This window comes from Leucopleurus acutus (genome assembly GCF_964270905.1).
Source record: "Leucopleurus acutus genome assembly, chromosome: 19".
NCBI lineage: Eukaryota > Metazoa > Chordata > Mammalia > Artiodactyla > Delphinidae > Leucopleurus > Leucopleurus acutus.
The window spans coordinates 11,972,144-11,995,189 of record NC_139161.1 but is presented as its reverse complement, the minus strand read 5'-3'; the positions used below and the strand labels follow the sequence as shown (position 1 = coordinate 11,995,189).

Below are 23,046 nucleotides of genomic sequence, written 5' to 3'. Positions count from 1 at the left end.
TTACCCCCTTTTCCCTACTTTGTAACCGTGTGTAATAAACTGAGTGATTCGTGAATTGAATGTTGGCTACTGTTCCCTACATCTCCACTCCTGATTCTCACCTGCCCTTACTGCTAGGCCATGCCCTTCCTTCACAGTAGAAAGGCCTCTTGGAACATTTGCTCTTGGAGTCCAGCGGCCAAAATCCCATGGGAGTTGTGTGGGCGGTCCTCGGGCCAACAGCCCAGGCTGTTGAAATGGGGCCATCTTGACGGCCAGTCTTCATGGCCAGTCTTTATGGCTGCAGCACGACCAAGCTGATTACAACTGCACGAAAGAAAGCCCAGCCCTCAGCCCACAGAATAGGAGAGAACCATAAACCGCTGCTCCAGGCCACTGCGTTTGGTTGGTTGGTTTGTTTTTAGGCTGCGCCACGCAGCATGTGGAAATATTGGATCTTAGTTCCCCGACCAGGGATCGAACCCATGTCCCATGCAGTGGAAGCGCAAAGTCTTAACTACTGGACCTCCAGGGAAGTCCTGGAGTGGTTTGTGGGATGACTGTACTGCTATTATTTACTCCCAAAGGATCCTTTTCTTTTTTTAATTTTTTTTTTAATATTTATTTATTTATTTAGGCTGCGTTGGGTCTTCGTTGCTGTGCGTGAGCTTTCTCTAGCTGCCACGAGCAGGGGTTACTCTTCGTCACAGCGTGCGGGCTTCTCACCGCGTCGTAGGCTTCTCTTGTTGCAGAGCATGGGCTCTAAGAGCGGAGGCTCAGTAGTTGTGGCGCAGGGGCTTAGTTGATCCGCAGCATGTGGGATCTTCCCAGATCAGGGATCAAACCCGTGTCCCCTGCATTGGCAGGCAGATTCTTAACCATTGCACCACCAGGGAAGTCTGGATCCTTTTCTTTAGAAATAGATACATGCTGAAATATTTATGACATTTGACGTTTGCTTCAAACTTGCTGCATGTGTTAAGGAAATGAGGGCACACATGACACAGGATTGGACACGAGCTGGTGGTTACCTGTTGAAGCTGGGGATAGGTCCCCTGGGCTTCATAATCCCATTCTTTCTAGCTTGGTCCATGTGGTGGGCCGCCTCCTTGTCCTCATGCTCCTGTGCTCTCCTCCGGTGCTGTACTGGGGAAGGTCCGTGTGACCAGCAGAAGACAGCAGAAGCGATGGCACTTCTGACACTAGGTTGTAAGGGACACTGCAGGTTTGTTTTTGGCGCTTTCTGTTTCCCTGGCTTGCGTTCTCTTGCTGCACGCAGGATCTTCGTTGCTGCATGTGGACTCTTAGTTGTGGCATGCAGGATCTAGTCCCCCCACCAGGGATTGAACCCTGGCCCCCTGCATTGGGAGTGCAGTCTTGCCCACTGGACCACCAGGGAAGTCCCTCTGTTTCTGTTTCTGAGGCCTCACTTGGGGGACGCCAACTGCCTTATAGAAACGCCAGAAGCTGTGGGCAGCAGAGAACTAAACCCTCCAGCCAACAGCCCACTGCATATCCTTGAGACCAGGTCCCAGGCTCACAGCTGACCACAACTTCACAACACTGGAGCCGGAATCACCCCGCAGAGCAGCTCCCTAATCCTCGTTCAAGATAGTAAATGTTGGTCGTTTTAAGCTGCTAAATTCCAGGGTAGGTTTTTACCCAGCAATAGGTGACTAACATAACAAGTTTGGTATTTTTCAAAAAGCACTTGGGTTATGGGAAAGCAAACTTTTGCTCAACCAGCGATTCAGCAGTGTAGCAGGACAGCTGGCTCTAGCATCGCGGTTTTCAGTGGCAGGACGCCTCAGAAGCACACACCGAATAAATACCATACTGGAACGCTCTGTCTTTGGCCAACTCAACTTCCTACACGTAAAGGGGCCAGTGAGACTCTTAGATACAGAAAACTCGCAAATACTCATCAAAAGTTAAGACATTTCGAAAAGATACCAAGGTCAGTATTTCGCATTAAGTTCTATGGCCTAAAAGGCCCTCCTACGCGCAATCTAGGGGTGTGTGTTTGTGATGATTCTGGTGTTGAACATTTGGGGGCTCAGACCCCGCGAGGAGGAGGAGGAAGTGGGGTGCTTGGCGGGCATTGGCGGCGCGGGCTCCACCAGGCCCACCACATTGGTCACAAATCATGGGCCCCACCTGGAGCTGCAAAATGCTCCTGGGTTGAGCGCATGGGCAAGTGTCCAATACTCGCCATGCGGCTGGAGAACCCGGGTCGGCCGTGGCGTCTGGGGCAGGAGCTCCTGGCAGGGCGACCACATGCTGACTTGGTCTGGAAGGAGCGAAAAGCTCGGCAGGCGCACCGATCCCTCTCCTGGAAGGGCGCGCCAGGCCGACACCCGCGGATGAACGTCCGGCGGTAACTTCCAGGAGGCCGGACAGCAGCGACTGGGCGCGAAGGCCGCCTCAGGCTGGACGGCGGCCATCCGCTGACCCCGGCTCCTAGAGGGGACAGGCCGGGCCCGTTTGTCCTCGCAGAATGACGGCTGCATACCCACAGAAGGAGGCGTGGCCGTGGGAGACGCGCCCGTTGACAGACGCGCGTTCCAGCACCTCGCGGAAATGCCACGCCGCGCCCACGTTCCGCGTGGGGCTCAGCGAGACTGTGACACTGCCCCGCCCCTTCAGCTTGCGGGCTGACCCCTGGGGATGCCCGGGTCCATCTACGCTGGGGCGTAGAAGCCCCAGCGGGATAGGCCTCCGCAAACGTCCCCACCGTCGCACCGCCCACGCAGGACGCGCCCACGAGGCCGTGCCCACAAGATGGCGGCGGCGCGCAGACGCCAGGGCCCGCGCGCATGCGCTCTCCGCAGCCCGCCCGTCGCGAGCGGAAGTCGCGTGACCCCGGAAGTGGCAGGCCGGGCGCGCGCGGGCGGGGCGGCAAGGTTCGTCATTCTGTGCGGGAGGGAGCGCTAGAGCGGCGAGGACTATCCTCCGGTGAGCGCGGGCGGCGGGGCTGGCGAGCGCGGTGGGCGCGGCAGGCGGGGCGGCCGCGGGGGAGGAGGCCGGGGCCGCGCCTTTGTTCTCGCCGCCCGCCCCGCCCGCCAGCCCCGCCGAGGGGTCTGCGCCGGGCGGGGGCGGCATTGACAGCGGGCGGTGGCCCGGGCGTAGGGCGGGCCCACGTGCGGGTCGGGGGCGCTGGGATCCGGAGGCGGGGGCTTGGGTGCTGGGGGCGGGATCCGGGGGTTGTGCAGGCCTCTTTTGTGGTCGCCGCTCGTGCCCAGGACCCCCTCCCCGCTGGTGCGCGCGGGCCCGGGCCAGGCCGGACGCCCCTTCCCTTGGGCGGTGAGGTCCCCGCGCCCCACCCCACGCGCCGGGCCGCGCCCGGCCCAGATTGCAGGCCCTGCGGAAGTGCGGGCCGCGCCATCGCACTTAAAGGATCCTGTCGCCTGCGGCCGCGATTGACTGGCGTTAGGGCGTGAGTCTTCTAGAGGAATTCCAGAGGAAGCAGCTGGGAGGTCTGGAAAAGCGGGCCGGCCCCACCCCGCCTGCGGCGGCCGGGCGGTTCCGGGTCCCTAGCGGCCCTTTGTAAGATCTGATCCTCGCACGGGTCCCAGCCTTGGCTATCTTTACTGGCAACTGGTGGCCCTGACCCACCTCCTGCACCTCCAGGTTAGATCTGAGCGGGTTTCAGATACTCCTCAGGGATTCTAGGGGGTGCGACGGTCATCCTTACCGAAGGAAGCCCAGTGGCTGCCCCATCGCTGCTCCTCGCTTTGTCAGCACTGCTGCGGGCTCTTCTGGGGCAGGGTCCGGAAGGAGGGTCCTGAGACTACCACATGTTTGCAGCGGTTCGCAAATTCTAGGTCGCAGACCCTCACAATTGGAGATATGGTTGGCAGACACTTAGGAGCTCTCATGCCATTTTAGGACTTACCTGTGAGACTGAGGTTGGCCTTGTCATCTGAGCCTTAGGAGAGTCTTGTGTTTGAAGGGTGAGACAGAACTGACCCGTGTCTTGCACAAAGGCTTTGGTTTGCAGCTAGGACGTGTCCGAAGGAACCCTCTGGTTAGAGAGGACCCAGCAGGAGGGGTCCCTTGAGGCAAGGGCCTGGGCAGTTCAGAATAAGCAGCAGGACTTGGTCCTGATGTTGCCTGGAGGGACCAGGGTGCTGCTGTTTCCTGGGCAGCAGGGGAGCTGTGCCTGGTCTCGCCTAGGAGCAGGCTGCAGGTTCCATTTAGCTCTGGGTGCTGGACCTGGGGTGGGGTCCCCTGAGGTAGGCAGGGCAAGGAGGTAAGTGTGGCCCCTCTGGGCCTCAGGAGCCAGTGTCTGGGGCCTTTTCAAAGTTCTGGCTGTTGCTTTCCTGTTACAGAAGGTGCACCTCTCCTTGGGCCCAGGTGGGGCTTGGCCACCTGCAGAGATCTGACGCAGATCACCTGGGGGACTTGCAGAGGGGCAGGAGGGGGAACACTGGGTCCTTCCGAGATGCCACAGCCCATGCTACCCTGCCCACAGGTGTCCCAGACCTAGCTAGAGGTGAGTATGGCTGAGCAGGAGCCCACAGCCGAGCAGCTGGCGCAGATTGCGGCTGAGAACGAGGAGGATGAGCACTCGGTCAACTACAAGCCCCCGGCCCAGAAGAGCATCCAGGAGATCCAGGAGCTGGACAAGGACGACGAGAGTCTGCGCAAGTACAAGGAGGCCCTGCTGGGCCGTGTGGCCGTGTCCGCTGGTGAGTGGGCCCTGGTGGGTGTGTGTGGACACCTGTTGCTTTTCTGGATGTTTGCTACTATTTTCCCCACTGGTGAAACTCTAACTTGCTGTCACTTTGCAGACCCCAATGTCCCCAATGTTGTGGTGACCCGACTGATTCTGGTTTGTAGCACCGCCCCGGGCCCCTTGGAGCTGGACCTGACAGGTGAGTGGTATCTCTGAGGTTCCTGGCTGGGGCTGCCTGGCACCCTGCTGCTTCCCCTAAAAATAGTTTGTTGGGGGTGCTGGCGCCCTCTTGTGGGGAGCACAAGAAGCGTAGCCAAGTGGTCTTAAAAGGCTCTGGCTTTGGTGTGGTCTAGGTCTGGGTTGCCAAGGCTTATGTGGGGGCGCCGGGTGGAAGGGGCACCCCACCAGGGCCAGAGGCTTCCCCTGGCTGAACCTCCTAGTGTGGCGTTCCTGTCAAATGCAGGTGATCTGGAGAGCTTTAAGAAGCAGTCCTTTGTGCTGAAGGAAGGTGTGGAATACAGGATAAAAATCTCCTTCCGGGTAAGGAGGAGGCTCAGGGAGGTGCCAGGGTCTGGGGCTGGGGATCCTGGCTGAGCCCTGCTTGGGATGCCTCCTTGCAGGTGAACCGAGAGATCGTGTCCGGCATGAAGTACATCCAGCACACGTACAGGAAAGGCGTTAAGAGTGAGTGAGGGTGGGCGCCAGGCCCGAGCCCCCAGGAGGGAGGTGGCCACCCAGGGGCTCAGGGATCGGGAGGGAGAGAGGAAACACCCAGCTCTGCTCCCTGACTGACGCCTTTTCTGCATCGCAGTTGACAAGACCGACTACATGGTGGGGAGCTATGGGCCTCGGGCGGAGGAATACGAGTTCCTGACCCCCATGGAGGAGGCCCCCAAGGGCATGCTGGCTCGAGGCAGCTACAACATCAAGTCCCGCTTCACAGACGACGACAGGACTGACCACCTGTCCTGGGAGTGGAACCTCACCATCAAGAAGGAGTGGAAGGACTGAGCCGTGGCTGGGAGGTGGGCAGGGCGGGCGGACGGAAGGACGGACATGCCCCTCCCCACCCCTCCTGACCCCAGACCAAAGTGCTGACAGGGCCCGCCCACGCTGCCGCCACTCCCCCTGGTCTGCCTCCTGGCCGGCCTGTCTGTCCCTCCTCCACCCTTCCAGCCTGCTGGCCCCAGCCTCCTCGGTGGTCTAGTGTTGTTGCTGCTTCCGCCTGTGCTGTGGGGAGGGAGGTCTACACCTCCCCTTCTGTATCCCTTGAGGTTTCCCCACTGTCCTAACCCGACCTGAGGTCCTGGCAAGGGAGCCAGGCATTGCAGAGGGGCTTAGGTCCCCTGGGCCTTCTCTGTTGCCCCACCTCGTGTTCTGGCACGCCCTCCTGGTGGGGGTGGGGTGTACCACGTGGGGCCTCGTTGGGCCGGTCGTCCTCCAGCTTTCACTTCTCCCTGGTCAGTCCATCCATCGCTGTCAGTAACCGTCTAACCATGATGCCTTAACATGTGGAACGTGTGCTGAGGGGGCGTCACTAATCTCCTAACCCCGTGTCTGCATGAGCATGTGGTCTCCCCCAGTCCCTGCCCCGTCTGTGATCCCCGTGGCCCGAGAAGGTGTGTGGGATGTGCTGCTGCTGCTCCCCGGTCTGCCTGGGCCTGGCCAGTCCCCCTCCCCCTGGCCAGGGCTGCGGGGACGGCTCCAGGGGCTTGGGAAAGCCAAATGCCAAACCTTGAGCGGCCTCCAGTCCCATCTGGGAGGCTGGGTGTCCTCACACCTCTGCCTTCTCTGTCCCGGTGGGCAGTGCCTAGAGCCCACGGCCCCACGAGAGAGCCCTCAGCAGACAAAACCAGTGGCCAAGCCTTACCTGTCCCGCCTGGGCCTGCCGGCCTGGAGTCATGTGCCTGGCCTGTCGGTATTTATTGCCTCCATATGTGCCGTCCTCTGGGCCCACTGGCCTGCTGGGCCCTCTGCCCCCAGGCTCGGTGCCACCATCCCCAGCAGGCCAACCAGGACCCAGCCAGGACAACTGTGGGACCAAGCTTGCACAGCTGGAGCCGTCCCCTGTGCCCCCCACCCAACCCTGCCCCTCCCCGGTCAGGCCCGGGCCTAGAACGCACAAGAGCCTGTCCTGCTTCTCCTTTTCTGACCGGGAAATAAACTCCCCCTAAGGAGCCAGGGTGTCTGCTGGTCGTCTCCTGGTGGGAAAGGGGAAGTGGGGCCCCATTCCTCTGCTACCCCAGGGCACCCAGAGGCTGGCCAGGGGCCAGGTGCAGTCGCCACTGCTCCTGTGGCTGTTGAAGGATAATGGGTTTTAAGCCCTTTCTTAGTCATGTCAGCCCGCGAGACCAGTGCTACCCTTTCAGCTCTTGTGGGGAAAGGGCGGGGCACAGTCAGGCCCTGGACCCGGTGGGGTGTCCAGAGTGGCTCCGGCACCCGACTCATGGGCCCTGTCTGAGCCTCTGGGAGGGAACACTTTCAGCCTCAGAGAAGAGGAATCGTGCTGAAGACTTGGGAACAAATGGGATGACTGGGTCGCAAGGGACCTGGGATAAGGACTCCAAGCTAGGTAGGAGGGTGGAGAAGTTGGCCCCATGGGCAGCAGGGCCAATGGAGGGTGACATGGAAGGCCGGCCAAGCCCCTGTGCCCTGTAGGGCCAGGCAGGGCCAGAGGTCCAAAGGTGGGATTGGTGAGGTGAGATGAACGGGAGGAGATGGGGACCCTCGCTGCATGGAGGTACAAGAGAGCACCTAGCGAGCCCTGAAGGACTGCCAAGGGCCATGCATGCTCCACAGCCAGTCCCGCTGACCATCAGGGTCTCTTCAGGACCTTGGGGTAGCAGGGACTGTGCTGCCTCAGAGCATCACCTCCAAGGGCACCCAGTACCTAACACACCCTTTCCCAGCCCTGAGGCAGGAAAGGGCAGTTAGGAATCCCCAGCTCTGGAGTGTCGGTTCCAGAAACTCCCTTTTATGGCTCAGTGTTGGTTGCAAAATCTCCCTTTGTGCTCTGAGCCGGTGAGGAGAGTGGTATGTGTCACACCTAGGCAGCCGCTTCCCTGATCCCGCCTTGGCTGCACTCTTCCCAGTGCTTATCAGTAGGGTGAGCCCTCCCAGGACCTTATCACCAGCTGGGATGGACTCGGAGGTACCCTTTCACCTCCACCCGCGGTTCAGTGACCACATGTCATGCCAGGATGGCACCCACAGGGCTCGCTATCTCCTGCCCTTCCTTACCAGGGCCCTGGTGGGATTTTGGAGTCTGGGCGCTGGGCTGGGTAATGGGATAAAATGCCACTTGGTGCAGCAGCTGGCCCAGACGTAAATCCAAGAGCCGTACCTCCCAGCTCTGGAATCCACAGGGGTCAAGGACCCTAACCAGCCTCTCCCAGGACTGTCTGCTGGAGGCAGGGGGAGGTAGTGAGACTGCACAGCTCTGGGTTCCGAGGCCCAAGGCCTTTCCCATTAAACTCAGACACAGCTACCTCTGAAACAGCTCTACCTTTGGAGGGGAAAGGCTCCCAGGCGGTGGCTACAAGTTTCAGTCTGCAGGAGCCCCGGGGCCAGCCACAGCTGCTCTATCTCTCCTTGTCCACCTCCTAAGAGGTCCAGTGAAAATCTTCAAACCTAGGGTCAGCCTGTGCTGGCAGCCGTTTGGTTTATCGGGCGAGGGCCTTCCGAGGCTCCGGCAAGCCAGGAGGCCTACTAGCTCTTGGATTTTCCAAGCTTTGGTTTGATATGTGAACTCAGACCCCAAGTGCCAAGTAGTACAGACACGCTGCCAACAGCCAGGACTTTGTTCTCGTTCCTCCTCTGGTGAAGGATTACATGAGGTGGCACCTGCAGGACCTGCATGACGTGTCTCTCAGGTCCCAAGTCTAACCTGATCCTTCTGGTTCCACCCCAAACCCAAACCTGTCTGTACAGCTCAGTGCCGCTGGGCCGGGGCTCCCTGCCCTAGTGAGCCAGTGCCTGTGACCCTTCCTCTCCACTCCCTCCCTCTGTCCATAGCCCTAGTCATCCCCAAGCTTCTGCCTCCTCAGCCATCCCCTAGATGGACCCTTCTTCCACTGAGGAGAGTGGCAGTGGACACAAGGTCAGCGCCTTTATTGTGACTACTCACCAGTTATTGTAGCTTGCTAGAATCTTCTCCATGCCCAGCACTGTCATACTTTACAATCAGGGTCCACTTCAGTCCACCAGGGCCACGCTCACCACTGCACCTTCTTCCTATGTCCCAGCTCACCCATGTGCAGGGCTGTGTGGCCCATGGCACAGCCCTCGCTCCCCTGCTCCTGTTCCACAGTGGAAACCTGCAGTCAGGAGGACTTCCTGGGTGTCCAGGAGCCAGCTGTTAACTCCCTCAATGCCTCCAGTTGGGTTGAAAGGGAGTTGTTTTATTCTGAGAACTTTTTTTGTTTTTTTAATATTTGGCCACACCAGGCGGGACGCAGGATCTTAGATCCCTGACGGGGGATCAAACCCGTGCCCCCTGCTGTGGAAGCGTGGAATCTTTTTTTTTTTTTTTTAATTTATTTATTTTTCTGGCTGTATTGGGTCTTCGTTGCTGTGACGCAGGCTTTCTTGAGTTGTGGCGAGCGGCAGCTACTCTTCGTTGCAGTGCGCAGGCATCTCATTGGGTGGCTCCTCTTGTTGCAGAGCACGGGCTCTAGGCGCACCGGCTTCAGTAGTTCTGGCTCACGGGCTGTAGAGTGCAGGCTCAGTAGCTGTGGCGCACGGGCTTAGTTGCTCCGCGGCATGTGGAATCTTCCCAGACCAGGGCTCGAACCCATGTCCCCTGCATTGGCAGGTGGATTCTTAACCACTGCGCCACCAGGGAAGTCCCCAAGAACTCTATTTTTGAGAGTAGTCTTTATCAATATGTTTTATCACTCAGTTGTTCAACCAGTGTTTAATGAGCACTTCCTCTGGGTGTGAGAGACCCCTGGAGGACATCCTGAAGCAGCTGTACTGGGTTCAGAGAGATGCCAGAGCCACAGCCACTGGGGCTCTGCTCTCCAAAGGTGCACTCCAGCTCAGGGCACTGGTATGAGAGTGAACACGGCTCCGTCGCCTCTTCCTAGAGTTGCCCATGAAAGGCATGTGAGTGGCCTTAGGAAAAAGACAGACGCTGGCCCTCCCCTCAGGGACAAGGCTTGCAGAGGTGTACAGTGAACCTGGCCTGTGTCCTGGGGGGAAGGATGCACCCCTGCACCTCACCCAACTACTGACCAACCCCAGAGACTGGAGACCTGGGGCATCCCCAAACATGGCCTCCCTCCAGCTTTCTGGGAACCCCACTTCCCTGCGGACGTGCTTTGAGAAGGTGCACCAATGCAGGCAAGGCATGAAAATACCATGCCCTGCCCAGGCCAGAGCCCTGGTTTTCACAGAACGATGACTTGGCTGGGTTCACCTGGGCTGCAGAACAGTGGCCTGTCAGCACCTGCATCAAGGTGTGTCCCAATTACCCTTGGCTTTGGCCATGGAGGCCCAGACTGAACCAGAGTGAGAGTCAACCACAGCCAGCAACTCAGATCCTTGCTGTCCTGCGTCTGGTCTGTTCTCCCCTTGGTCCCAGTATTCTCATCTTTTGTAACTACTTTACCGTATGCTGTGAGGCTAAGCTGCCTCCAAACCATCACAAACTAATCAACATCTTGGTATCTCTTCACTCTGTCCCTATCAGATGAAAAAACTAAAGTCCAAAAATTTAGGCATCTAAACTCTGATTTCATGAGTGCCTCTGAAATCTAGACGTGGTACAAGTGTCCCTTGTCTCAGACCCAAATTGTGGTCTGTAAATCGGGGTCATGGCAATCACAAAAATGTTGGGAGATAGGGCAGGAGATATGAGGCAATTCCCACCCTTTCCCAGAGAGTAGAGGGTGCCTGTGATGGCTTATTTTGAATCACTGCCACTCAGCGGGCCAGGACCCCACTGAACTGGGGTGGAGGCTGCAGCTGCAGAGACACATGTTCATAGCCTTTCGTTGCCTGAGGCCCAGCTCCTGTACAGTGCCTTCTGTGAGGTAGACAGGCATCCCAGGAGCTACAACCACCTCTGACTGACTCTTGTTCTACTGGCCCTGGGGGAGGGGCACAGAGAACCTGGTCTTGACCTTCAGGAATTCATATTCTAGGTGAGGAAGTACCACAAGAGATGAGAAGACAGGCCCTCAGGAGCTACGTGTCAATAAATGCAAACTCTCAGAAGTACAAAAACATCTTTTTTTCTATGTTTTACCATTTCTGAAATCAGGATGTTATTATATTGCCAACGTGTACATTTAATGTGGGAGTGTCCTCCTTTTTCTTGTCAAGTTATTAAATCGATGATGAATGAAAATCAGTGGGGTTGGTATTTCACAACCGAGGAAGTGAACACGAAGAAGAGAGTGTAGACGGGGGTGGGGTGGGGTTAGAGTTAGGCTTTGAGCTGTGAAGGAAAAGGAGCTGCTCCGTCCAGAGCCGCGCCGCCCGACAGAAGCAACATTTGGGCGACGTATGTTATTTTAAATGTTCTAAAGCCACGTTAAAGAAAAAAACTGGAGGAAAAAAAAAGCTTTAATACTTTTACTTAAGTCATCGTATACAAAATATCTCAACATGTCAATATAAAAAGGCATCAAGGGAATATCGTACATTCCCCTCCCGTCCTCAGTCTTGACGTCCGGTGCGTGTTACGCTCACTCCCAGTCACGCTGCTCGGCCGCATTTTAGAGCTCGGTGGCCGCTAGCGACCCCCCTAGTGGACGGCGCGGGTCTACCCGGGCGCCTGAAAGCGACCCAGAGGCTGCTTCGTGGGACTGGCAGCCGGTGGGAGGGAGGGAAGGTGCCGCAGGAGACGGTGCCGGCCCTGACCCTCTCACCAAGGCAGGCGGCCCCATTCCGGGCCGAGCCGAGTCTTGCCGGCCCCATCGCGTCCTGCCTCGGTCCTCCCCGCGCCCCCCGCGCGCTGCCCCTGCGCCTCGCTACGCCGCCACCTGGAGCGCCCGAGCCGCCCGCTGAGGCTCCCGGGGCGACGCCCGAACCGGAGCCCCGCCACTGCAGGAGCCTCACGGGCCTCACGCGCGCCGGAAGCGCGTCAGCTCAGTTTCCAGTCTGCAGAGCTGGGGGGCGGTGTCAATTGGGGATACGCGGTCCAGTCAGAAAGCAACACGAGGGGTTTCGGAGGCGCAAGCGCGGCTCCGCCCCTCAGCTGGGGACTCCGCCCCATTGCCACGTTCGACGAAGGATCGCGCGGGGTGCGCGCATGTCTCGGCCAATCAGGAGTCGCAGAGCCCAGGCCCCCGAAGGTAGCAGCCATTCCAGACCCGCTGAAGGTGTAGGAGAAAGCCACCAGTCACAAGGCCAGGGAGAGAAAGTTCTCCGTCAGGAACCAATGAGAGGCCGGGAAAGAGTGCGAGCGCGAGCTCCTTGGCCAATCCTGGGCGAGGGCGAGGGAGGTGCCCGTAGCGATTCCGAATCCGGGGCCGTGGCCAGTGTGGACGCCCAATGCAAGAGCGGCGGAGGCGGGCCCCGAAGCCCACCGGCCAATCGGAGGTGGGCGCGGGCGGGCGCGCGCTCTGCGGCCTGAGTTATAAGGGCGGGGCGGGCAGTGCGCGCTCTTGTGGCCTGCTGTCCTGGCGGCGCCAACAGGAGCGCGGAGCTCGTTTCGACATGCTACGCCGTGCTCTGCTCTGCCTGGCCCTGGCCGCGCTAGTCCGCGCGGGCGCCGGCGCCCCCGACGAGGAGGACCACGTCCTGGTGCTCCATAAGGGCAACTTCGACGAGGCGCTGGCGGCCCACAAGTACCTGCTGGTGGAGTTCTGTGAGTGCCGCCCGCTTGTCCGTCCGTCCGGGCCGGGCCTCGCCGTCACCGCGGCGTGGGGACGGAGTGGGCACAGAGGAGGGGCCAGGGGTGCAGGAGCACCGGGGGGACAGAGGGACGGAGGGGGGCTGGAGGGTGGGGGGGCGCAGGGGTCCTGGGCGCCCCTCCCCACCCTCCCTCCCCCGGCCCCGCCAGAGGTGGGTTGGGGGTCTAAAGGGCTGTCAGCTTTCCGGCCACCCCATGGATGCGCTGACTCCTAGCCCCTGGAGAGGCACATCCTTAAGCGGAAACAGCCCACAGACCTGTCAGCGTCCGTGCGCTGCCCGTGTCTTGGGGGCATCCCTCCTGCCCAGCTGGACCCCGAGGGTGACCAAGGGCAGACAGCTTGAATGTGCTTTTATGCCTGAGGTCCACATGGCAGGATGTCTTGGATAGCCTAAGTAAAACAGGGTCGACTGTGTAAGCTGCTACAACTACGAAGGACCACGCAGGGTCCAGTCCCCTAATTGCTTGCCTGGACCAGTTCCCAGAAAACACTGCCCCTGCCCACACCACCTTCCACCAGGAACAGCTGTCTTCTGATTAACAGTGTTGCCAACCAGAATCCAAAACCTTTGTGTCCATAAGTGTTTGAGCCATGACTGTTTCAGGGGGAAATCTTAGGCCTAAGACAGCTGCTAACCTGAGTTCAGAGAGAGTCTAAACAACTCGTGTTAGATGTGAGTCTCGTACTCATGATTAGTCTCACCGAGTACACGGCTGCCGTGGCTTTAGCTGCCTAACTTCTTTGGTTCCTAAAGGGAAATTCCGGGGACTCAACTGCCCTGATCGCCTGCAGGTAGTAGGAAGTTGCTAATCATTGAAGACAAAGCAGAGTGGGGCTGGTGGTTTGTCATTCACGGCCTCTATCGGATATTGCCCAAGAGAACCAAGCTATCAGCTCAACCTGTGGGTTCAGAGGGGTTATCTTGGTTCAAAGATAAGGATTTTATGGAGGGAAGTAGCAAAGGAGAAGGGAGGGGAGGCAGTGGAGTGGGTTGGTGCTGCCTTCTAGGTCTTGCTTTCTCTCCCAGATGCCCCATGGTGTGGCCACTGCAAGGCTCTGGCCCCGGAGTATGCCAAAGCAGCTGGGAAGCTGAAGGCAGAAGGTTCTGAGATCAGACTGGCCAAGGTGGATGCTACTGAAGAGTCTGACTTGGCCCAGCAGTATGGCGTCCGTGGCTACCCTACCATCAAGTTCTTCAAGAACGGAGACACGGCGTCCCCCAAAGAGTACACAGGTGTGACCGCGGCACGTCCTTTCATTGCCTGCAGTTCTTGAAGATAAGAGGCGTGGAGGAGAACCCATTCTTGAACCCATTCTAGGTCTAGTTCAGACTCTGAGGGTTGTGTGAGGAACATTCTCTCATTCCTGAACCTCTCAAGTGGAGAGGGTCATCCCAGGGGGGTGGCTAGTAGGCTGAGGCTTGTCCTAAGGTGACCAGCAAGTGGGGGGAGGCTGAGCAAATGGAGCAACATGTCCGCCTTTGCTGGCTCTCTGGTGTGCCTGCCACCAAGGCGGGAGCAAGGGCCTTTCACAGAGGAGGGGCAAGCGGAGATCCGTGGGTACCGGTCTGGGGCTCGTGCCGGTCGTGGCAGAGCTTGAATCCATGCCCGGCTTCGTCTGCGGCACAGGCCCTCAGTCGCTGCTCGGCCGCCTCCCCTGTGTAGCCTGGTCGGTACCAGTGACAGCGGAGAATCTTTGTCTGTAAAACAGGTTCTGTGGCTTATCTGCTAGAATCCTTTAGAGCAGCACATCTTGTTAGTTCTGATGCCAGCAGCTCTGGTCTTCTCAGTAGGCTGCTGTTTCATTGCTCCCACTTTTACTTATGTTCACTTTGGAATGGAAGTGCCTTATGCAGAGTTACCATGATCCCGTCACTAACACTAAGGCTTTGTAGATGAGACAACTCTTCCTGACTCCACCTGTAACTGATAGCACAGCTTTCACTTATTCTCTGCAGAATGCTTTTTTTTTTTAAGCTAGTTTTTAAAGATTTATCTTAAGTGTTTTGTTTCTTTATTTAAAATATTTATCTATTTGTGGCTGTGTTGGGTCTTCGTTGCTGTGCGTGGGCTTTCTCTAGTTGCAGCAAGCGGGGGCTACTCTTCGTTGCGGTGCACAGGCTTCTCATTGTGATGGCTTCTCTTGTTGCGGAGCACGGGCTCTAGGCACGCAGGCTTTAGTAGTTGTGGCTTGTGGGCTTAGTGGCTCCACGGCATGTGGGATCTTCCCAGACCACGGATCAAACCTGTGTCCCCTGCATTGGCAGGCAGATTCTTAACCACTGCGCCACCAGGGAAGTCCTAAAGCTATTTTTTTTTTTTTTTTTTTTTTTGCGGTACGCGGACCTCTCACTGTTGTGGCCTCTCCCGTTGCGGAGCACAGGCTCCAGACGCGCAGGCTCAGCGGCCATGGCTCACGGGCCCAGCCGCTCCGCGGCATGTGGGATCTTCCCGGATCGGGGCATGAACCCGCGTCCCCTGCATCGGCAGGCGGACCCTCAACCACTGTGCCACCAGGGAAGCCCCCTAAAGCTATTTTTTAAAAAATATTTTATTTATCTATTTTGGCTGTGCCGGGTCTTAGTTGCGGCATGCGGGAACCAGTTCCCTGACCCGGGATCGAACTCGGGCCCCCTGCGTTGGGAGCGTGGAGTCTTACCCATTGGACCACCAGGGAAGTCCCTAAGGCAGAGTTCTTTTAAACATGAGATTTGGCAACCCTTTCCAGGTCGGACCAGGTAGTTGCACCCTATGAGGGGAAAAAGGGTAACTAGCCTCAGTCTCAGGAGGAGCAGTTTTCTTCCTTTTCGTTTTATCTGCTTGGGTGGTGTGCATGGGCTGATCTCTTCCTCCTGTCAGTCCAGGAGGCATGTGGGGCGAGGACACCTGACCAACCTTGGTGCACGGGGTGGTAGAGCCCAGCCCGCTTTCGCAGGGGAAAGCTGGCCTTGAGGCTGACTTGCTAACCAGCCCTTTCTTCCAATCCTACCACATCTTCATTAAGATGAAGCCTAGTGTGAGACCACTGGGGGGGGGAAGTGCACATGTGTTTAATGAATTTAAATGTCAAGGAAAATTTACAAGATGCAAAGGTATTAGTGGAAAAAAATGACTTGTAATCTATTATCCAGAGGTAACCACTGCCTTTTCCTCCTTTAAACACAACCACAGTCTCCCGTATACTCAGAAAATCCTTTTTAGCCCTGGAATTTGGGCAGGTATGTAGACAAGATACCTTTTCTGTGGCAAGAGGATGTTTTGCTCTGGTTTTGGCAGAGAGGTCGGATAAGGATGGGCGGGGAGGGTGGGCGCACCCCTGGTTTCAAGTGGACCCTGCATGTGTTTGGGTGCAGCTGGCAGAGAAGCCGACGATATCGTGAACTGGCTGAAGAAGCGCACAGGTCCTGCTGCCAGCACGCTGTCTGACGGGGCTGCCGCGGAGGCCTTGGTGGAGTCCAGCGAGGTGGCAGTCATTGGCTTCTTTAAGGTAGAGGCTTTGGAACTTCATCCCGGGTCTTCCTTCCTCCTGCTGTGGGCTGGGCACCACAGTCTGCCCTGTTGCTGACCAGGGCAGGGGTTCTCAGTGTTGTGGTGGCAGCCACCTCTGTTTCTCCTTTCCAGGACGTGGAGTCGGAGTCTGCCAAGCAGTTCTTACTGGCAGCAGAGGCCACCGATGACATCCCCTTCGGGATCACATCCAGCAGTGACATGTTCTCCAAATACCAGCTGGACAAGGACGGGGTTGTCCTCTTTAAGAAGGTGAGTGGCCCTCGGGCAGCGTCCCCCTCCCGCCCCCCCCCCCCCGTGGGTAGTTGCGGTGCTGTGCTGCAGGGCTGGTGTTGCCTTCGAGGACCTTGCCCGGGCGGCGCTGGCTGCTGGACTGAGGCCCACCTGTTATCAGGGCCCATTTTGCAACGTCAGGTTGTAGGAGCCTCTTAAACAGTGGCCTTCAGCCCTTCAGCTGTGGGCCCTTTGTTCCAGCTTCTGTGGTGGCCCCGGTGCACTGTTCTATGGAAGCCAGGCGCTTCGGAGTGTTAGCTTGTTAAAGGAAAGCTGTGGTGATACCTGTACCAAAGTTTGGCATTTTAACCACTTTTAAGTATAGGATTCAGCGGCATTAATTACATTTGGGATGTTGTGTAGATGTCACTCCTGTTTGTTTCCACTCTGGAGTATTAGTGGCATGTGTTCCCACCCTGTTGGTAGAGCCTGGCCCCAGGGCTCCCTCGGGCTCCTCCAGGCTCCCCCAGCCCCATGTCTGTTATTCCTTCCGTGTGTCTTTTAACCACTGTGCGCTCTTGCTAGGACACAGCTGAGATGGGTGTGTGCAGACATTACCCGAGTGGGCGATGGGGGTCTCTCTTTTATCTTAGCCAGCAGACAGTGGCTGAGCACCCATGCTCTTGGGACACAGCTGTCCCTGGACTGGGTGCTGAGTGGAGGAGGGAAGGCTGTGGGGGTGGGGCTGGGCCTTTGACTCCTGTCCTGTTTTGTCCCCAGGGTTAGAAGGTAGTTAGAAGTAGTATTACAGCAAAGTTGTAAATCGAGTGGTCAGAAAGGACGCAGTGTTTGGGGGGCTGACCCCCCACTGTGTGTGCATTCCTGGTGGGGCACCGCTGAGCCTCCAGAGCCTGGGGGTGGGGAGCATGGGGCGGGGCCTCCCAGCTGCACAGGGTTCTGGGGCAGCTTGCTTTCAGCTCTGTCTGAAGCCCCTTTTTCGAAAGAACTCAAGGCATTATATATGCTCTCTTTTCTTAGTAGACATCCTCATGATGTCCCCTAAAGGGAATAGAATTGCTAAATTAGTCGATTGTCTTCCCAAAAGTGCCCAGGAAACTGTAATTAACAGCTGATTAGGAAAAAACCCTGCCGAGTTGGATGGAATTGAGTGGAACGAAGGACCTGGGCTCACCCTGCAGTTCTGGGTGAGGGACTGGGAGACTCAGGCCTGTAGAGCTTGCAAATCCCCTTTCATCAGCTTGGTCCACACAGTTCTTTTCCATTATCCTTGAGATCTGGAGTGGCATTTGTCACACTCGATCGATGGTTTTGGTGATCATATGTCCTTGAAGGTTAGCACGATTGTTCCTTGTTCGGCAAACACTGTAGTCACGGTAGCTCATCTGTTCTTGGCCTCAAGTCTTTGGTGTTCATGCAGGCTGGGCACAGCCGACCCCCTCAGGTCTGGTGCCAGTGGGCGGGCATCCCCTCTTGCACTCGTTTGCTTCCGGTGACTGTGCTGGAACGGCATGGCTTCCGTGGGCAGCTGTGAGGAAGAGCCTGGCAGAGCCCACAGGCTTTGTATTGGGGGGTCAGACAACTCCACAGATGAGAGGAAGAAGATGCAGATTCCTGCCCGGCCTGTGGTCCCCATTCTCTGCCGTTACTTGTTCCCCTTCCTTCAGGCTGTTCGCCTAGTTCCTCAGAGTTAGCTGGTCTTCCAGTGGGCAGCCTCGAGAGCGGGATGGGGCTCCCAGGAACGTCCAGCTGCCACTTGAGAGAGAGGATGGCGAGGGTGGGGCTCCAGCAGAACTTGAGCCCGAGATTCCCAGCTTGGGTCCCAGGTCAGCTGGGTTCCAGGTCGTTGGAACTTGGACCACTGGTTTGAGAGCTGATCGTCCTGTGTCTTTGTTTGGTGTTTACTTTGTGTTTCTTTTTCATCTTTGAAGCTGGGGGCTTAAGTGTGGCTGTGGGGCCTGTTTGTGACATTCGCATTGTGGTCTGGAGGGGTGGCCTTTGCCCAGGACCCCAGGCCTCCTGCAGCTGGCTGTTTGGTTTTTACCAAAGCAGACACCGAACATAGTGTGATGTGGCAATATTACCTCGAAGACTGCGTCCCAACAGAGGCACGGCAGTTTTGGAGGAGTGGAGATGGCGGCCTATTTGCCTCTATTGGGGGCTCCATTTTATGCCTGATGGTGCCCAGCCATGGCCAGGCCAGCCTCTCGCCTCCATTTCCTTCCTATTTCTCTGCACCTTCCCTTTGCGGGTGTGGGGAAGGCAGAGCAGGCTTCAGCTCCCTGCTCCTGGCCCTCCGTGTGGTCCTACTTAGCAGCACGTGTTGTGATCAAGCCATGTGTCAGGCCCTACATAAGTGCAGTGGGAGTGGGAAGTGGCCACCTGCTTTTCTGGAAGTTACTTTAGGAAAACACAGAGGGAAATGACCCGGAAAGGAAGGTGAGTGGTTTTTCTCTCCAAGTCCCATTTGAGTTCACAGGGGTGATGGGAGGCTCACTGACCTGCTGGACAGGCCAAGACACAGCTCAGCCTTCCTCACGAGGAGCTGTGTCTGCCATCCCCATCCAGAGCAGGGCCGCATCTCGCGGCTCTGCAGCGGCAGCCCTCGCCCTTCGTGGCCTCAGGACTTTGAAACTCTTAACAGGTTACTGGAGTTCCCAGAGCTTTTGTGTGTGTGTATTACACCTATCCATTTTTATTGTGTTAGAAGTGTTAGAACTGAGAAATTGAAAAAAAAAACAAATAACTTGTTCATTCTGAAGTAACAGTAATAAATGTTAACATGTTATCAAAAATGACATTTTGAAAAAAAAAAAAAAAATGACATTTTGGGGGAATTCCCTGGCGGCCTAGTGGTTAGGAATCCGCACTTTCACTGCAGAGGGCCTGGGTTCAATCTCTGGTTGGGGAACTAAGATCCCACAAGCTAGATGGTGCAGCCAAAAAAAAGATATTTTTGTGAAAATTAATTTTTCCCCAACAACAACATCTTAGGGGTAAGAGTGGTATTTTAGATTTCTGCTGGTCTCTAATGTCTGCCCAAACAGAAGACAGCTGGGTTCTCCTGTTTGCCTTTAGTCTGACGTAATGTCACACCGTACTGCACACTCCGGGGGGAAAGGGTGACAAGGCACCTGCCGTCTGAGCATGATTGTGAAAATCACTCTGACCTTGCATCCACCCTGGGAGGGCCTTGGACCCACAGGGGTGAGGCCCGCACTGGGAGAGCTGCAGTTTTAGGGACTTGGCAATGAGGCAGTCCTCTGGCACCCAGGACGTGGGGTTCTCGTGGCTTGTCAGGAACATGTCGGGGCAGGGTCTGGGTCAGCTGCTGCCATCCTGGCACGTGGGAGGCTGCCTGCCAGTGTTCGTGGGGAGCCTGCGTGCGCTCCTAGTGACCTCAGTGTTGCCTGGTTGCCCAGAGGTTATGTCCCTGCAGCCGTCACCTGGTTTTGCTTTGGATGGAGGCACGTGGGTCCTGCCCCCAACTGTGCTCAAAACCCAGACAGGAAAATGCTGCAGACTGCGTTCCTGGCCAAGTCGGGCCAGCCGGGGCAATAGGGGGCTTTGTGGAGAGCCTCGGCATCCACACCTTTCTCTCTCCACAGTTTGATGAAGGCCGGAACAACTTTGAGGGGGAGGTCACCAAGGAGAAACTTCTGGACTTCATCAAGCACAACCAGTTACCCCTGGTCATCGAGTTCACTGAGCAGGTGTGGCTCTGTGCTGCTGGTCCTGCCCCTGGTGGGGGGAGGTTTCAGGGGGTCATGATGTTCGGTCGTGGGGACCCCCACTTGCAGAGCCCCTGCTGTTGTCCAGGCTTGTGGTGGCATTGGGGCCATTGAGAGAATAGCCTGTGTCAACAGTTTGGTTTGTGACTCAGACCAAGTAACTTGCGTTTCTAACACAGACAGCCCCGAAGATCTTCGGAGGGGAAATTAAGACACACATCCTGCTGTTCCTGCCGAAGAGCGTGTCCGACTACGAGGGAAAGCTGAGCAACTTCAAAAAAGCTGCCGAGAGCTTCAAGGGCAAGGTGAGCACTCCCGGTGGCCTGCGGGCGGCTCGGCCCCAGGTTGAAGGCTGGTCCAGAGTGTTCTTCCTGCCTCAGGACAGCCTGTTTAGTCTCGGGGTCCCAGCTGTTGGGAGTGGGCAGCAGGGAGGCAGAGGGAGCCCTTGTCCTACAGTGCCGTCAGCGTGCCTTTTCTCCCCCAAGATCCTGTTTATCTTCATCGACAGCGACCATGCTGACAACCAGCGCATCCTGGAGTTCTTCGGCCTGAAGAAGGAGGAGTGCCCGGCCGTGCGCCTCATCACGCTGGAGGAGGAGATGACCAAGTACAAGCCAGAGTCGGACGAGCTGACGGCAGAGAAGATCACCGAGTTCTGCCACCGCTTCTTGGAGGGCAAGATCAAGGTATAGGCCGTGTCTGGGGGTGGGCTGGGGTTACTGCTGAGGATCCTGGGGGCGCACCTCCTCCTGAGGCTCTGGAAGCAGCTAGGCAGCGGAGGGGTCCCTGGGTGACCGCGCATGCCTGACCCTGCTCTACCTGCCCTCTAGCCCCACCTGATGAGCCAGGAGCTGCCTGATGACTGGGACAAGCAGCCTGTCAAAGTGCTCGTCGGGAAGAACTTCGAAGAGGTCGCTTTTGATGAGAAAAAGAACGTCTTTGTGGAGTTCTGTAAGTGAGGCCCTCCAGCTCCTCAGGGCTCGGTGGGGCAGGGTACTTTCCGGCCAAGCAAGACTCAGAACGGCTCTCTTTCAGACGCCCCGTGGTGCGGTCACTGCAAGCAGCTGGCCCCCATCTGGGATAAGCTGGGAGAGACGTATAAGGACCACGAGAACGTCGTCATTGCCAAGATGGACTCCACAGCCAATGAGGTGGAGGCGGTGAAAGTGCACAGCTTCCCCACGCTCAAGTTCTTCCCCGCCAGCGCCGGCAGGACGGTGCGCCCGCCACCGAGGGCTGGGCGGGAAGGGTGTGCAGGGGCGGTGGGGGGCTGTCAGGTAGGACCGCTTCCCGCATCTCATTCCCCTCCCCACAGGTCATCGACTACAATGGGGAGCGGACACTGGACGGTTTTAAGAAGTTCCTGGAGAGCGGCGGCCAGGACGGAGCCGGGGATGATGATGTAGGTGGTCACCGGACCCTGCCGCCCATGGGACATGCTTTCTCAGTGCTGCCGGGTAGCACTATACAGGGGTGTTGCGAGGGTTTTTAGGTGCCAGTGTTTGCTCAGGAATCTTCTCAGGCTCGTCTGGTACGTTCCCTGTCGAGCTGAGGTGCTCTGCTGGGTGTGAGCTCAGGCCTGTCCACATCAGCGAGGGTCACCTGGGGGTAGTGGAGGGGACATCAGAAGTGCCAGGCCAGGAGGGTGTGGCAGGGTGGGCGTGGTGAAGGGAATGGTCAGCTGAGGCCGCAGGGCCCGCCCGGAAGCGGAAGCGCGGGGATGTGGGACCAGGGGGCAGACCTGCTGGGGGGCGGGGGCAGGTGAGGAGCGCCAGGGCCGTTTGTGCCGCTGTGGTTCATGGGCTGCCACTGGCCTCTCAGACTCCAGGGCTACAGGGGTGGATGTTACACACCAGCAGTTCCCTGCTTGGTCTTCACGCTGGGGCAGGCCCTGCGCTCACCTGCTGGATGGCGTGGGCTGGGCTGCCACAGCACCAGCTCTGCTTCCCCCCTGTCTTGTGGGCAGAAGTCCCCGTGCCTCGCTCTCCTCGGGAAGCGCACCCCACATATACGCACATCTGCTCACAGAGACCAAAGTTGGCTGCTTGTGCCCGAGTGGCCAGCTGGTCCCTGGCTTACTTGGCATGGGTGTGGGGGCCTCAGCATGCCAGCTTGGCCTGGACCTCTCATTTCCCTTCCTTTTCATCCTCCGTCCCAGGATCTAGAAGACCTTGAAGAAGCAGAAGAGCCTGATCTGGAGGAAGACGATGATCAAAAAGCTGTGAAAGATGAACTGTAACACAGAAAACCAGACCTGGGCACCCAAACCCGGCACCTCCCAGTGGGCTGCACACCCAGCAGCACAGCCTCCGGACGCCCACAGACCCTCCCGGAGAGGGAGCGTCGATCGGAAATGCAGGGAACTTTTTTGAAGCCACACTTCACTCTAACACACGTGTAAATTTAAACCCGTCTTCCTTTGCTTTTCAACTTTTGGAAAGGGGTTTATTTCCAGGCCAGCCCAGCCCATCTTGGTGGGCCTTTTTTTTAAATTGTGATGTACTTTTTTGTACATGGTTCTGTCCAGAGTGCCTGCTAAAATGTTTTGGAATCTCATGCTGGCAATGTCTCATTCCTGTTAGGTTTATACTATCACATTAAAAAAAAATTCCATCTGTGGGATTTTTAGATGTTTTTGGAAGTCAGGGCGTCTGTTCCACCTTGGCCAGGCCTCCCTGGGACTCCTGTCCCCTATGTGGGGCAGGACCAGGCCAGTCTGGACAGGTCCCTCACCTCATGTGGTGTTGCCATGGTGGAGCGTGGCTCCTGCATCGTTTGGTTAAATGGTGACTTCAGGTTTCTGTCACAGGGGCCCCCCCCCCATGACTGGAGGGTGCAGCTGCAGCCCCCTCCTTCCCCAAGCCAGGGTCCTTGTTGCTCTGTGACATCCGGGGTGGCCTGAGGCCTGCACCAGGCAGAACCAGGACCCTCCGTTTCCAGGCTGGGAGACGGCCAAGGATGCTTGCTTGAGCCGAATCACATGTTGACAGTTCTTCAGGCATTTCTACCACAATATTGGAATTGGACACATTGGCCAAATAAAGTTGAAATTTTCTGCC

General features: G+C 57.4%; 2 protein-coding genes across 2 annotated transcripts; both read left to right on the top strand.

Annotated features, from left to right (window-relative positions):
- The first annotated feature begins 2,856 nt into the window (after positions 1–2,856).
- Positions 2,857–6,838, top strand: ARHGDIA (Rho GDP dissociation inhibitor alpha). Its single transcript, XM_082860434.1, has 7 exons — positions 2,857–2,934; positions 4,454–4,670; positions 4,773–4,856; positions 5,121–5,197; positions 5,278–5,341; positions 5,469–5,682; positions 6,641–6,838. The coding sequence occupies exons 2-6, from the start codon at positions 4,481–4,483 to the stop codon at positions 5,666–5,668; spliced, it is 615 nt and encodes a 204-aa protein (XP_082716560.1). The 5' UTR covers positions 2,857–2,934; positions 4,454–4,480; the 3' UTR covers positions 5,669–5,682; positions 6,641–6,838.
- Positions 6,839–12,277: 5,439 nt separating this feature from the next.
- P4HB (prolyl 4-hydroxylase subunit beta) lies at positions 12,278–23,046 on the top strand. The gene is made up of 11 exons (XM_082860394.1): positions 12,278–12,473; positions 13,547–13,753; positions 15,872–16,005; positions 16,140–16,277; positions 19,865–19,969; positions 20,167–20,292; positions 20,473–20,673; positions 20,818–20,938; positions 21,023–21,204; positions 21,303–21,389; positions 22,146–23,046. Exons 1-11 carry the CDS (start codon positions 12,323–12,325, stop codon positions 22,224–22,226), a joined length of 1,533 nt encoding a protein of 510 aa, XP_082716520.1. The 5' UTR covers positions 12,278–12,322; the 3' UTR covers positions 22,227–23,046.